Source organism: Sciurus carolinensis, chromosome 3 (genome assembly GCF_902686445.1).
Source record: "Sciurus carolinensis chromosome 3, mSciCar1.2, whole genome shotgun sequence".
In the NCBI taxonomy this organism is placed as follows: Eukaryota; Metazoa; Chordata; class Mammalia; order Rodentia; family Sciuridae; genus Sciurus; species Sciurus carolinensis.
Window position 1 is genome coordinate 35,628,351 of NC_062215.1, and position 16,295 is coordinate 35,644,645.

The 16,295-nt window shown below is 36.3% G+C and overlaps 1 protein-coding gene across 8 annotated transcripts in view; it reads right to left on the reverse strand.

Annotated features, from left to right (window-relative positions):
- Bcas3 (BCAS3 microtubule associated cell migration factor) overlaps positions 1-16,295 on the reverse strand; it is a 564,794-nt gene that overhangs the window by 532,889 nt on the left and 15,610 nt on the right. For all 8 annotated transcript variants that reach the window (XM_047542954.1, XM_047542958.1, XM_047542956.1 and 5 more), the window contains exon 5: positions 14,619-14,725. In XM_047542954.1, the coding sequence (XP_047398910.1) occupies positions 14,619-14,725 (107 nt within the window). The remainder of the gene's footprint in view (positions 1-14,618; positions 14,726-16,295) is intronic.

Genomic DNA, 16,295 nt, shown 5'->3' on the forward strand with positions numbered 1-16,295 from the left:
GCAGCTTTTTTCTCTAACACATCACTGTCAATGTTTTATTTTATGTGTTACAGCTTTAAGGCAACACTTTCAAAAACTTAAGGAAGCACAGTTGGAGGAACATATTTCTAGTGGTAAAAAGCAGTCCTTTAGAACGCTCTGAAAATTAGGGGGAAGAGAGGAGTAAGATTTTTATTTTATTTTTGCCTGCCTGACCACAAATGATTCAGTTAATGTCAGAGTGTCAGCATCTCTGTAACCTACTAGATATACATCAAGAAAAAAAAAAAGTGAACCACAAAAACCACCTGAAATGCATATTTGTGAGGACTAACAACTTATAGAACAGATATTTGCTAACCACATAAAAGAGACTGTAAAGCAGTCTGTATTTTGGTCTTGACACTAAATACAAAATAGAAAACCTGAAGTGAGTTTCAAGAACAATATGAAAACCACAGAACACAAATAATGAATGGCACTTGTGATCATGTTTTCATACTTCCAAATTTTTGCACACATAGGAGTATCTTAAGGAGACTTTGACCTTTTCCTTCAGTCTGATTTTCTAAGGGAAGATCAAAGAAAAGCATTTGGAACTCACACATTCCTTCAGTTATGGGATGCTGATTTAGACATTACACTTCAAAACCCCAGCCATTACTTCAGCACGCACCAATCCAAATATCATTCCAGTCCTTTGAAGCTGCTCTAATGGTATCTCCCATTTGCAACTAACACTTCTGTAGTCAAAAGATCTTACTTTGGGTAGATGTTAATGTAACACCACTCAGACTACACTGACACACATGCCTGGAGGCAGACTTGAAGGTGTTCAGGAGTCAATGTAACACCATTACAGAGAGTGTTGGCCTAGCAGCTGTCATAAACACTTCATAATCACTCACACATACAAAATGGATAGCCTTTAATCCATTATTTTATGATGTCTTGAATAGGATGAATCTAAAACAGACATTAACCAAAACAAGACAGACACAAAAGATTACAAGCTGTGTGCATCAATTTAAAGGTTTAACACATGCAAACTAATCTGTGGAGAAAATAGTGATTATCTTAACCAGGGGGGTGCAGAGGAGGAATACTCACTGGAGAACTCCATGAGTAAGAAAAATGTCCTTACGCTTTCTTCCCAATGGTGGCTTCATTTACTTGTATGAATACACATACAGGCACACATTCTTACATAAACACTCATATACACACACAAGGAAAAAAAATCATCAAATGTGTACATTTTATACTATTTGTGCATTTTTTTGCTTGCTTTTTGAGACAGGGTCTATGTTGTCCATACTAGCCTTGAACTTAAGATCCTCCTGCCCCAGAATCCCACAGGATTATATGCATAGGCCACCACGCCCTGCTTGTATCTTTCTTTTTTAAAAGACAATGATCATAAATAAGGGGTTGGGTTGCCCCCATCCTTTCTCCTCAGTTTTGCTGTGAACCTGAAACTGCTCTAAAATATGAAGACTTTTTAAAAAGTTATCTATTACAGAGCTGGGGATATAGGTCAGTTGGTAGAGTGCTTGCCTCTCATGCACAAGTCCTGGGTTCAATTCCCAGCACTTAAAAAAAAAAAAAAAAAAGTTGTCTATTACAGAATTTGACGGAGTTAAAAATGAGCTCTAATTTTTCTGTCTGTAAATAAAGACTAATACTAGTAAAATGGCAAGATAATATATGATCTTTGCAATATGCCTAAAATAATGTGGTGTTTTCAAATTTTAGCAATTATTATTTACATTAATACTATGTGTTTTTATTTGAAGCACAAATGTGGAAACTCCCCAGGCATCCCATCACTCCTCAGTGCTCCACATCACTTTATTCATACCCCTACGCTGTGATTACAGTGGGCTTCCCAACCCCAGCATTACTAATGTTTTGGACCAGACAATTCATTGTTGTGGGAGGCTGTCCTGTACTCTCTAGGAGGTTTAACAACATCTCTGACTTCTACACACAGGATGCCAGTAGCAACCCCCAATCATGGCCATAAAAAGAGGCAAAGTCTCCTTGGGAATAAAATCATTCCTAGTTGAGCACCACTGGCAAAGGCTGCAAATATTTAATGAAATCTCCCCATAATACATGATCTCCTTAAGTCAGTGCACTCAGGTGTTTAGTTACATTTTTATCTCCTTCTACTTGATAGAGACTACAATGTTTCAGGCTGATCATCTAGAAAAATTATAGAGTGAATGATTAATAAAAATAAAGATGTTAGGACTGCAAATGAAACAGGTGGAGCGCAAAGAACAAGACATAATTAAATGTGTTTTGAGTCTTTCTCAGATTGAGTTCCAGCACCCTTAGATGAAAATATTCGACAAAAAGTTGAATTTTGTGTGTGTGTGTGTGTGGTACTGAGGATTGAACCCAGGGTTTTGTGAAAAAAATTTTAATAAGAAAAAAAAAACTACTTGTTAGACAATTTACTAAGCACCATAGACATAAAGATCATTAAGATGTGGTCACAGTTGTAGACAGGCTTACAAGCAGTCCTCCCAACTGCTAATTTAAAACCAAGATTACCAAAACATGCTGGAATTCATATATCATGAGAATCAAAACTAAGAAATTCTCTCATTCAGAACACACACAGAGAACAAGAAAACAAGGTGAAAACAGACACAGGGAAGACAGTCAAGCGACAGAGGTGATGCTGGAGTTAGATAACTGCCAGCCAAGGACTTCCAGCAACATGAATCAGGAGTATGGCCCTATGCAGAGATTTTTAAAAACTCTGGTTTTGCACCAAAAAGAGAAATTCTCAAATTAATTCCCATCTTACTATGCCTAAAATTTAAAACATTAAAATGCACATGAATAAAATTTAGAAAATAGAAAAACTAAATTTCTTTCTAAAGTACCTCAAAAACTAGTATTTCTGATGCAAATCAATTCTACACTAAGATTTCATCTCAGTTCGGTCAGAATGGCAATGATCAATAACAACAAGGTCGGCTGTGGTGGCACATGCCTATAAGCCCAGTGGCTCGGGAGGCTGAGGTAGGAGGATCGAAAGTTCAAAGCCAGCCTCAGCAGCTTAGCAAGGTCCTAAGCAACTTAGTGAGACACTATCTCAAAATAAAAAATAAAAAGGACTGGGGATGTGGCTCACTGGTTAAGCACACCTGGGTTCAATCCCCAATACAAAAATAATACTAATACAAACAACAATAAAAGCTGGCGAGGATGTGGGCAATAGGTACACTTGTACATTGTTGCTGGCATTGTAAACTAGTACAGCCACTCTGGAAAGCATATGGAGATTCCTCGAAACTAGAGATGGAACCACCATATGACCCAGTTAACCCACTCCAGGCTATTCCCCCCAAAAATCTAAAATCAGTACACTACAGCAATATAGGCACTTCAATGTTTATAGCAGCACAATTCAAAATAGCTAAATTATGGAATCAACCCAGACACCATCAATAGATTAAGAAATTGTGGTACGTATGTATACACAAACACACACAGTGGAGTTCTAGTCAGCCATAAAAAAGAATGAAATTATGGTGTTAGCTGGCAAATGGATGGAAATGGAAAATGTCATGCTAAGTGAAAAAAGCCAAACTCAGAAATTCAAAGGTCAAATGTTTTCTCTCACATGTAGAAGCTAGAATAAAATAAAGAAAAGCGGGGAGGGAAGGATAGGACAACATAAAGAACCAAATATAAATTAATAGACAAACAAAAGGAAGTCTAGTAAGAGTAGAGGAAGGAGAATGGGGTGGGAAAGGGCAAGAAGGATGGGAGGGAAAGAGGGGAGATCATGAACTGAAATTGATTTCCATGCACATATAAGTTTGTCAGGATAAACTCAACCACATGTGTGACTATAAAGCTTAAAAAAAAAAAAAAAAAAAAAAAACAGTATTCCTTAGTATGGAGATTCCTAAGAAAACTTGGAATAGAACCACCATTTGACCCAGCCCTAGGTTTATACCCAAAGTACTTAAAATCAGCATACTACAGTGATACAGTCACAACAATTTTCATAGCAGCTCAATTCACAATACCTAAACTATGGAACCAACTGAGGTGCCCTTCAACAGATGAATGGATAAAGAAAATGTGGTATATATACACAATGGAATATTACTCAGCCTTAAAGGAGAATGAAATTATGGCATTTGCCAGTAAATGGATGTTACTGGAAAATATTATGCTAGGCAAAATAAGCCAATTCCACAGAACCAAAGGCCAAATGTTTTCTGTTAAGTGGATGCTAATTAACAATAAGGTGGGCAGGGAAACAGAGGTATTTTGGACTAGACAGTAGGGAGTGAAGGGAAGGGAGGGGGTTTGGGGGGGTAGGAATGACAGTAGAATGAATCGGACATTATGACCCTATGTGCATATTACATGACCTGTGTAACTCTACATCATGTACAAGCAGACGAATGAAAAGTTATACTCCATTTATGTATGATGTGTCAAAATATATTTCACTGTCATGTATAATTTATTAGAACAAATAAATTTTAAACAGCATTTCTTAATACCCCTTTTGCATCAGAGTAAGCCAAATAATTATTGACAATCTGAAAGAATATCGAGTAAAAGGACAGGTTTTTAATAGGTAAACTTTCATTTTAATATTTAGAAAAAACAAAGATACTTCAATTCTACATTAAAATAGTTCTTACTGATGTACATATATCCCTATATCGTTAATTCCTGATTTTCTTATCTACCCATAATTAATTTTCCCACTAAATATTATATATTTATCTATCTATATCTAGATCTACATACAGATATCTGAGTCAGGAGTTTCCATCACATTTTTCTCCAGAGCAGTACTGCTCATCCTGGGGAGTTGATAACCAGGGGACACATGGCAATGTCTGGAGACATTTATGATTATCACACTTGTGGACTGTTTCTTTTATATAGTACATAGAGGCTACTGATGCTGCTAACATATCCTGCAATGTACAGGAGAGTCCCACACAAAAGAATCATCTAGTCAAAAATACCAACAGTGGCAATGTTGAGTCACAAACATAAATGACTTTCATTTGCATATTTTATGCCTTATTATTTCAGATAATTCCCTATGTAAAATATTAACTCCTTTCAGTTGGGCTCAGTGACACCTGCCTATAATCCCAGGATGAGGCAGAAGGATCATAAATTCCAGCCTAGGCAACTTAGTAAAACCCTGTCTCAAAATAAAAATTAAAATGGCTGAGGATGTAACTCAGTAGAGCACTCCTGAGAACTCCCAGTATGCATATATGTACACACCAAAAAAAAAAAAAAAAAAGGACTGAATTATTTGAACTAAATTCCTTTTGTCACAACACAACATTATGGGGGCTGGGGTTGTGACTCAGTGGTAGAGCACTTGCCTGGCTCATGTAAGGCACAGGGTTCAATCCTCAGCACTGCATAAAAAATAAGTAAAATAAAGGTATTATGCCCATCTACAACTAAAAAAAAAAAAAAGATGACATTACAGCCTGGCTCAGTGGTGCATGCTGCAACCCAGCAGCTCAGAAGGTTCAAGCAGTAGGTTTGCAAGTTCAAAGTCATTCTTAGCAACTTAGCAAAGCCCTAGAAACTTCTTGAGACCCTGTCTCAAAATTAAAAAGAAAAAAAAAAAAAGGGCTGGGGATGTGGCTCAGTGTTTAAGCACCCCTCAGTTCAATCTTTGGGACTAATAAAAAAAAAAAAGACAACATTATGAAAGTAAAAACATCGCAATAGCTCTAAAGGAAACTAGTTGAACAACTGATGAAATCTGAATATGAATAGTAGGTTCATAATAGTATTGTATCAAATTAAATGTCCTGGTTTTAGTAACAATGCTATGGTTATTATTTATGGAAAGGGGACATGATTTCTCCAACCTACAAATGGTTCAGAAAAGAAATATGCACAGGGCTAAGGTATAGCTCAGTGATGAAGATTTGCCTAGCTGGGTTCAATCCCCAGCAACACACACACACACACACACAATCTTGAGAGAATGACAAAATCAAGTGGAACAAAACACCTACATCTGGTGAATCTGCATAAAGGGTGTTAGGAATTCCTTGTAATAATTACAAAATTTGAAATTAGTATAAAATAAAAAGCATTTTTAAAGCCCTACAATAAGATACCAACAACAAAATGGCTAAAATTTTTAAGACTGAAATACCTAAGTACTTATGAGAATGTGGAGCATATAGAACTTTTAAACACTGTGATGAGAATACAAAGTTGTTAAACCACATTGGAAAACAGTTTAGAAGTGTCTACTAAAGTTAAACATACCTACCCCATTACATGGCAAGTTGAATAGTAGGTCAACACCCAAAAGAAATGAACGGCATATGTCTGCCAAAAAAACACCATACAAAAATATTAAATTGTTGAGTGCAGCAGCACACACCTGTAGTCCCAGCAACTCAGGAGGCTGAGGCAGGAGGATCACAAGTTTGAGGTCAGTCTCAATTTACCCAGGCCCTGATTCAAAAACTATAAAGAACTAGGGGTGCATGCAGCTCAGTGGTAAAGTGCCCCCAGGTTCAATCTCTAATACCAAGAAAAAAAAGAACAAGGAAGAGGAAGAAGAAGAAAACTCTCACAAAAACTGGAAACAACAAAAATGTCTTCCAGTCATGTAGAGGATTTTATGAAACATTTTATAATCATTTTCATATGATAAAACAGTACACAGAAAAATAAGTGCTACACACAAAACATGAAAAAAAATTCATAGTCATAATGTTAAGAGAGAAGTCAGACAAAAGAATACATACTGTCTTATCTCTGATCATTTTTTTTAATCAAGTTCAAGAACAGAAAAAATAATCTCTGGTGACAGAAGTTAGAATAGTGGTTACTTGGGGATACAAAGAGGACAGTGTTGACAGGGGAGTGATGAGGGATTCTTCTCAGGTGCTAGAAGCATTCGTATATTAAATTAGGTGACAGCTGGAAGGTTACATACATATCTAAGAATTCAATCTACATGCTTACAATATGTGTACTTTAATACATATATGGTCAATAAAACTGAGCAAACAATAAAAAATTACCTTCCACAGACTCATAATTCAGCTTGTATTCAAATACTACATTGCTTTAGGGTAAAAAAAAATCAGAAAGACCAAAACCAAGGAGTTTCATTTAGAATAAATTTTGAATTCACATAGTATCCACTGCCTTTATCAAATTAACCAAAGTCACATAATGCCACTATTAAAACACAAGGAAAAATTAAATTTCAGATACAAGACTCCTCTGAAGTGATATATTAGAAGTCTACACAAGAAAAATATTATTGTCCACTATTGTGGGTGTATTTCAGAAGTTAAAGTCTTCATTTCTTCTTTTTTTAACTCCATGACCCCCAATACTTTCACTGCAGATGCCTAACAAGCCACCTACTACTTCTTTTCCAGTACAAGAATGGAACAACCAAAATAAGGCCCTATTCTGAACAAAGGCAATATTTTGATTGTGCTCCAAACATTCTATGCTTACCAGTATACTCAAATCACTAAGTTTATATTATTCCCAAATGAAGCATATAAAAATTGCTTCCTGGCTAACAATCTTAACATGGCAAGGTCTACTGGCACCGAACTTCTAATAAATAATACACTAATTGGTATTTACCTCAAATATGTCCTGGTATGTTTGCTCTAAAGCTTTCAGCGTGTGAAAGCTACACTAAAAGCTTTAGGGTAAATAGTTCAAGAATAGCTGCACTTTTCTTAGATCAATGTTTTAGTGACACCTAGTGTTAATTTGAAGTATAAGCAAAGCTCCAAGAAACCATCAAAAATGCTAACTTTCGTAACTAAAGTACACTGTTTCACAACTTCCATCTTCCACATGTTGCAATGAACACATATTCATGAATATGAAATTGAGAGTAGTTTAAAAATATAAAAGAATCCCAAGAGCTGGGTGCAGGAATGTATGACTATAAATCCCAGCAACTGGGGAGGCTTGAAGACAAGAGGATCTCAAGTTCAAGACCAGCCTGGACAATTGAACAAGACTCTATGTCTAAAAAAAAAAAGGTTGGGGAGCAGAGACCTGGGGAGCTTGTTCAGTAGCAAAGCACCCCTGGGCTTAACACAGTACCAAAAAAAAAAAAAAAACACTCAGGAAATTCACACTTAAGATGTGTGCATCTGGTGAGCATGGTGGTACACACTTGCAAACCCAGTGACTTGGAGGCTGAAGCCAGAGGATCGTAGATTCAACACTAGCCTCAGTAACTTACTGACACTGTTCCAAAATAAAAAAGGGGATGTACCTCACAAGTAAAGGGTTCCTAGTTTTCATCCTCTGTTAAAAAAAAAAGTACAATAAATAACTAAAAAAAAATATAAAATATATATATTTGTATATTTGGGATGTGTGTGTGCAGTTCAGTGGCACAGCACTTGCTTAGTATGGGTGAGGCTCTGGGTTCAATACTCACAAAGCAAAAATAATTTCTTTGTGTTGTGTGGTACTGGGGATTGAACCCAGGGCCTTGTCATGCAAGGCAAGCTCTCTACCAACTGAGCTATATTCCCAGTCCAAAAATAAAATTTGTGTATTTAATTTAGTGTAAATTTTACTTAAACACTAACCAAATAATGAATACTATATGCAAATGTTTGCATTTACTTTGAAATGCACTAAGATAGAGGAATATGAAATAAAGCAAGTATAATAAAATCTTAATAGCACAACCTAGGTGATGGGAATTCATGTTTTCACGACAAAATTGTTTTAATTTTGCTCTGTGTTCAAAGTTTTATAAGTCTTACAGTTAGAAAGCCTCAGCCCACAACCATGGATATCTCTCTCTATTTTTCACCTTGCCCACAAACCTCCACCTAAACAGCTTACTCACTGTTCTTCAATATCTGAAGTATATTCCCACCACAGTGTACAACCTGGCTTTGAATGCTCCTCCTTCAGATGCCTGTATGGATATTGCACTCTTCTGTACCTCTGTTGGACTGGATATTTGAGAGCCTGTCCAAGACCACCCTATGTAAAACAAGAACCCAGAGCAACACAAACCACCCTACCCTAACATTTTTCACCAACTAACATAGTATCTGTTTATTATCTATCTTCTCCATCCTCTAACTCACCTACCTGCAATGGAAATTCCTTCAAAAGAATGGCTTTGTTTTGCTCAGTGTTGTTTTCCCAGAACCTTCAACAGTCTAACATGTGATGAACAATCAATAAATCTTTACTAAGTGAATAAATTAAAAAATGAATAGGTTAAACATAAATGACATGACTTTGCAAGAATGCAATTTGGCAAGTATAAGAGCCTTACTTATACTGATCTCTTAATGATCATAAACATGATCATAAAGATATTTATTTCATATTCCTAAAAATAGGAAAGAAATTTAAGAAATCTCAATCAATATCTCAGTATAGAGAAAAGAAAATTTCTATTTCAGTTTCTGACTAGCATTTGTTTTAATCCTACCCAGACTAAATCCTATTCTTGAGTTTATGCCACTTCCTTATCATAATCTCATGATTTTCTTCATATTACAGATGTAAATAAATTCCTTCCTATTTAAATTTCTGTCCTACTAACTCCACGACTACAAAGACCTTGGCTATTGTGCTCACAACTGTATATCCCAAACCTGTGTTGTATAAATGAACACTACGTGGATTTAAATCCTCATAGATCATGGCACCAAGTTAATCAATATCTAAAACTGGGATAAGAGCTAAGGGTGGTGGCACAGGCCTGTATCCCAGCTACTCCAGAGGCTAAGACAGGAGGATCACAAGTTTGAGGCTAGCCTGGGCAAACTTAGCAAGACCCTGTCTCAACAAAAATTAAAAGGGCCAGGGAATGTCACTCAATGCTAAAGCACCCTAGGGGATTTAATTTCCAGTAACAAAAAAATAATAAGAAGAAAATAAATATTTTACCAAGGTATGTTTATTCTCTTAATTGGAGGCTCACAGGTGAGACAGTTATATTAAACCAACAAATAGTCACTGTGGATGTAGCTTAGTGTGAGCACATGCCTAGCATACATGATGCCTGAGTTCAATCTCTAGCATGGTAAAAAAATTAAGTTAACATCAACCAATGGGAGTGCTTTACACAAACTAGAAGCAAAAACTAATGGTTTAAGCAGGTTGTGACTTTCAGCTCTACCACTTACTGAGAAGTACTATGATTTAGCATGGGCAAAGAGTCACGAGAGGCTTTTTTTGTAGGCTGACCAACATAAAACTCCCGACTGTGCAGCATGTATTTGAAGGTATTTCACAAATGAAAACAAAAACTAAACTACTTAACTTCTGCTATCACATTTGGGAAATAATGAATCATAGTTTTTGGGTTACAGGCTTTGAATGTGAATTCAGATGGATCTTTAAATTCTAGTTCCAACTCTTACAAGCACTGTGACCTTACCACCCATGAAAGAAGATAATTTCTACCTGGTTGTATACATTACCTGAGATAATGTGCATACAAATCTCTTTGACTATAATGAGAGCTCCATCAATAGCCCACAATAAGTTTATTTTCCCAGGATAAGCTTATTTGCCTCTTAATTCATGAAAGAGTACTCACGAGAATATACTACTATAATAGTATACAACTAACCAAAGAAAATTCCATCAAGAAAAGATTATTCAAGCCCCTCAAAATAATCTGAGCATAAGGAGGAATGAAGACCTTTAAATTGTTCAGAAATAAATACAAGTTAACTTTAAAACTATTAAAAGTAACACCTGTAATTACAACCGAAACAAGTGGGCAATTAAAGCAACCTGAGTCCCACCAAAGGAATGTGCTCAATCCAGTCATCACCCCTAATCACACAAGGTTCAAACTTCTTGTTCAAACTATAGCTTCCTTTTTGTCTTCAACTCTGTCAACAAACAACATATGGAGCAAAATGTACTCTCTATTAATAAAAAAAGTTTCCTTGGGTTGGGGTTGTGGTTCAGTGGTAGAGCGCTTGCCTAGCATGTGTGAAGCACTGGGTTCAATTCTCAGCACTGCATATAAATTAATAAATAAAATAAAGATCCATCAACAACTAACAAAAATATATTTTAAAAAGTTTCCTTTATAAAATTCTTTCCTCTAATCATGACCAAGAAGTATTGGTAAGTTAAAAAAAAAAACCTGTCAGATCTTGAGTCTTTTATCTACACCTTTGTATATTTCAATTACCAAAAAATATCGCAGGGTCTTGCAAAATAACTGATGGCAAAAGAGGGGACGGGGGTAAAGCTCAGCAGTACAGCACTTGCACAGCATGTTTAAGATCCTCAGTTTGATCTCCAGCACTGCAAAGAGGGAAAAAAAAAAAAAAATAGAGAAAGAATACTACTTCTAAGTCCATGATATACCAGAAGGATACTTGTGCCTTTGCAAAATAAAGTCAAGCTTTTAAAAACAAGAAAAACAAAACCTCAAACCATATGACAACTATGTGATTAGAATGAAGGGTCAGAGAGCCAGACACAGTGGCACAGGCCTGTAATCCCAAAGGCTCAGGAGGCTAAGGCAGGAGGATCGTGAGTTCAAAGCCAGCCTCAGCGAAAGGTGCTAAGCAACTCAGTGAGACCCTGTCAATAAGCAAAATATAAAATAGGGCTGGAGATTTGGCTCAGTGGTCAAGTGTCCCTTAGTTAAATCCCCAGTATCAAAAAACAAAAACCAATGAAACAAAAGAAGAGTCAGGCATGTTACAAGCCTATAATCCCAGCAGCTCAGGAAGCTCAGGTGGAAGGACTATTGAGTTGAAGGCCAGCCTCAGGAACTTAGTGAGGCCCTAAGGAACTCAGCAAGACCCTATCTAACTAAAACAAAAAAAGGGCTGGAGATGTGGCTCCATGGTTAAGTGCCCCTGATTTTGATTCCCAGTACTACTAAAAATGTATATATATGAATGATTAGAATGAAGGAACAAAGCTAATCACAAATGATTTATGAAGGAATAAATAATTTCTAACTTAAAGTGTTAAAGAATTATGTGGTCAATGTGATTATTATGTACCAAACCCTATGGCATTAAGGACAAATTCTGTAATGAAGAGCATACTAATGTTTATTAAATCTAAGGTAATATGTTTGCTTATAAAGCTTTTAGGAAGAAACCATAATACCCAAAAGAACAGAAATTTTTAAAATGGGAAAAAATTTTCTCTCTCTCTCTCTCTCTCTCTCTCTCTCTCTCTCACACACACACACACACACACACACACACACACACAGTGTCAAGCAAGTTTGATGAATACATTTATTAAAGATACATATTCAAATTTCATTAGCCAAAAGTCTCCAACAGCAAAAGAACCACACAACAGAAGTTCACCCATCTAATAGAGTGATACGATATTTAGACCACGCCAAACATATAACATATGAAAGACATATGAGATAAACCAAAATACATGGTTCTTACTTCATCTCACTGAGTGGTGTTGCTCCCCAGTCTCTTCCACTATTACATTTTATTTTTGGTCACCCTAGGACACACACACACACACATACACACACAAAACCCAACAGGCAAAGCAGGATGAATATTTTGCAGTGTAAAATATTTATCAAATACAAATGAAGGGCTGGGGTTGTAGTTCAGTATTAGAGCACTTGCCTAGCACATGTGAGGCCCTGGATTCAATCCTCAACATCACATAAAAATAAATAAAATAAAGATATTGAGTCCGTCTACAACTAAAAAATATTTTTTAAAAAAATACAAACGGAAGCCAGGTAGAGGGGTGCACACCTATAATCCCAGTAACTTGGGAGGCTGAGGCAGGAGGATCACAAGTTCAAAGCCAACCTTAGTAACTTAGTGTGACCCTGTCTCAAAAAAAAAAAAAAAAAAAATTGGCTGGGGATGTGGTTCAGTGGTAGAGCACCCCTGGGTTCAATCCTCAGTCCCACCCAAAAAACAAAAGCCATAAACTCCTGCTCAGATTTCATTGAAAGGAATTCATCCTACATATATATACCCAAACATAGAAAAAACCTTTGTTCAAGTTCACTACATCATTGTTTTAGTATGAAAAATATAGACATTTTCATCAATAAGGAACAAGTCATTAGAGAATATTCAAATAACAGAATTATTATGCAGCTATAAAGGTCCATGAAGGGGCTGGGAACCTGGCTCAGTGTGCTTGCCTGGCAAGTATGAGGACCTGCATTTGATCCCCAGCATCCCATTAAAGGAAAAAAAAATAAAGTCAATGAAGAAGTTCTCTGAATACTGACATTATGACATAAAAACAGTAAGGTTCAGAACAAAAATGAGAGAAATGTATCATATTTGTTTTGATGTACATAAATATAGCTCTAAGAATACATCACAAATTACAATTCCTAGTTGCCTCATGTTAGGGGAAATAGAGGACCAGAGCAGGAAGGAGTTTGTTGACCCTTTTCTACCTATTAAATTTAATTTTGTACCATGTCAAATTTTAAATGATGCAGAACAAATATATGTAAGTACATATGTTTGTATGTATGTATTTCGGTAACAGGGATTGAACCCAGGGATACTTAACCACTGAGTCACATCTCCAACCCTTTTTAATTTTATTTGTTTGTTTGTTTGTTTATTATTTATTTATTTGGGTACTGGTATTTAATCCAAGGGTGCCTAACTCTGAGCCACATCCCCATCCCTTCTTACTTTTTATTTCAAGACAGGGTCTCACCAAGTTACTTAGAGCCTCATTAAATGACTGAGACTGATTCTAGAACTTTCAATCCTCCTTCCTCAGTCTCCCAAGCCCCTGAGAAAATATTTTCTTCTTCTTCTTTTTTTTTTATTTTTTATTTTTATTTTTATGTGTTTATTTATTTATTTTGGTGCCAGGCTACCAGGGACTGAACCCAAAGGTGTCGAATCACTGAATCACATACCCAGCCCTTTTTTACTTTTTTGAATTTTGAGACAGGGTCTCACTAAGTTGCTTAGAGCCTCACTAACTTACTGATGCTGGCTTTAAATATGTAATCCTCCTGCCTCAGCCTCCTGAGACACTGGCATTACAGGCATGCACCACTGTGCCCAGGATAAATATATTCTTACAGGTTGCTAATTTAAAAAAAATAATAAAACCCCACCTGGTATGGTGGTACATGCCACGTGCCTATTATTCCAGTTAATTGGGAGGCTGAGGCAGAAGGATCAAAAATTTGAAGCTAATCTTAGCAACTTGGTAAGGCCCTGTCCAAATAAAAATTGAGACAGTTGTAAAGCATTAGACTTGCATGCTTGAGACCTTGAATTTAAATCCACAGCACTGCGAAAAAATTATACAAGCCTCAGTTTACTCCTGTATAAAGCAGGAAAAATAATAACAACCCCTTCTTAACAAGGTGACCAAGAAGAAAAATGAGATCTTTCATGTAACGTGATTTACACTCTACTAGTCATTTAGCATATCTTTGATTTGCTACTTGTCCCTTATTCACAATTCATTGTATTGCGTAGTACAAACAGCAATGTCTTAGGAACCGATTATGAAATAAATGGATGAGACCTTAATAAAAGCATAAAATTAACTCCAGACCATATAAGTTAACGTGCTATGATGTATTGTTTTGGGGATCCAACCACTTGTATACTTACAGGGATGCTCCAGACCTGCATTCCATCGCTGTAGCCAATCATAACCAGCAATGGTGGCTCATTCCCAGTGCTATGTATTTCGTGAAATTCCAGATTTCTTGATGTATCTGTATTAGAATTAAATAAAGAAAACACAAATTTAACAATATCAATCTAGAAAACAACTATACTTTAATATTATGAATGGAACATTCATTTAAAATTTCTTTTCTAATTCAAGAGCAAGCATAAGTAAATAGAAGACACTATCTATTTATGTGCATATTGGGGATTAAACCTAGAGGCATTTTACAACTGCGCTACATTTGTTTTTTATTTTGAGATGGGTTCTTTACTAATGTTGCTTAGGGTCTTGCTAAATTGCTAATAATGGTCTCAAACTTGCAATCCTCCTGCCTCAGCCTCCTGAGTTGCCTGGGATTAAAGGTGTGTGCAATCATGCCCAGTTAGAAGGCACTATTTAAAAAACAACGAACAAAAAACTCAAATTATAAAACTAGAAGCTTTTTTTTTTTTTTCTATTTCAGTACTGGATACTGAACCCAGGGCCTCATACAAGCTATACAAACCCTCTTCTACTGAACTGTATCCCCAGTCCTGTTTATTTGGGGGATAGGGTCTCCCTAAATTACCCAGACTAGCTTGAACTTGCGGTCCTCCTGCCTCAGGCTCCAGATTACCTGAGATTAGAGACTTGTAACACCAGGTCTGGCTTTCAGTGACTTTCTTAACCATTATCACTCTGCAGATAATGTCTCACACTACATAAACTGGAACTCTCATCTTACCAAAGACCTATTTATACCTGTACTATTTTTTTCTAATTCCATGCTATCAGAGTTAGTTGTCTCTCCTTGGTCTAAAGTAAATCCATCCATTGAGCTTTGAATCCCACCCTCTCCTACCTTCTCAAGAGACGTTTTCTAATCAGCTCTCTCCTATACTTCAATTCCTATCTCTATGAGATACTTTTAAGAGCACTTAAATCTGTTTTGGTGCCCCCTACTTTTACATTTTTATATAATTCAGAAATAGGGAATTTTAGATATAAATGACAAAGGTAAAAGTAATAAAACCCTGAAGGATAATATCTTCATGATCCTAGTGTTAAGGACGGGCTTGTTAACAGGACAAAAACTTTTAACATAAAAGACTAGGCAAATCCTACTGCTCCATTACTTACATTACATTAAAATGAAGAACTTCTATTAACCACAAGCTACTGTCATCAGAAGAGTGAAAAGGCAAACCACAGTTTAGGAGAAGAAACCCCACAATGATTCACCAAGAACATGATTAGACATTAAAGTCAGGGCAGAAGTGCATCACAGTAATCCCAAATACTTGGGAAGTCAAGACAGGAGGATTTCAAGTACAAGGCCTGCCTTGGCAACTAAGAGACACCTTGTCTCAAAACTTTAAAACAATTGTTAAAATGCTAGGGATGTAGCTCAGTGGGAGAGTGCCGCCTATGAAGGACAAAGACCTGGGTTCAATTCCCAGTACTGCAAAAAAAAAAAATTTTTTAATTTAATAATGAAGTTCTCTAATACATTCTAATCTCCAAAAAGCTTCCAAGAGGGAAAGTTTATAACAGAGTACATAATATGGGATAGCTATTGTTAAATGAAAGTTATAGAGAGTCACTGCTTTGGACTAAGCTCCTTCTGTAGCCCC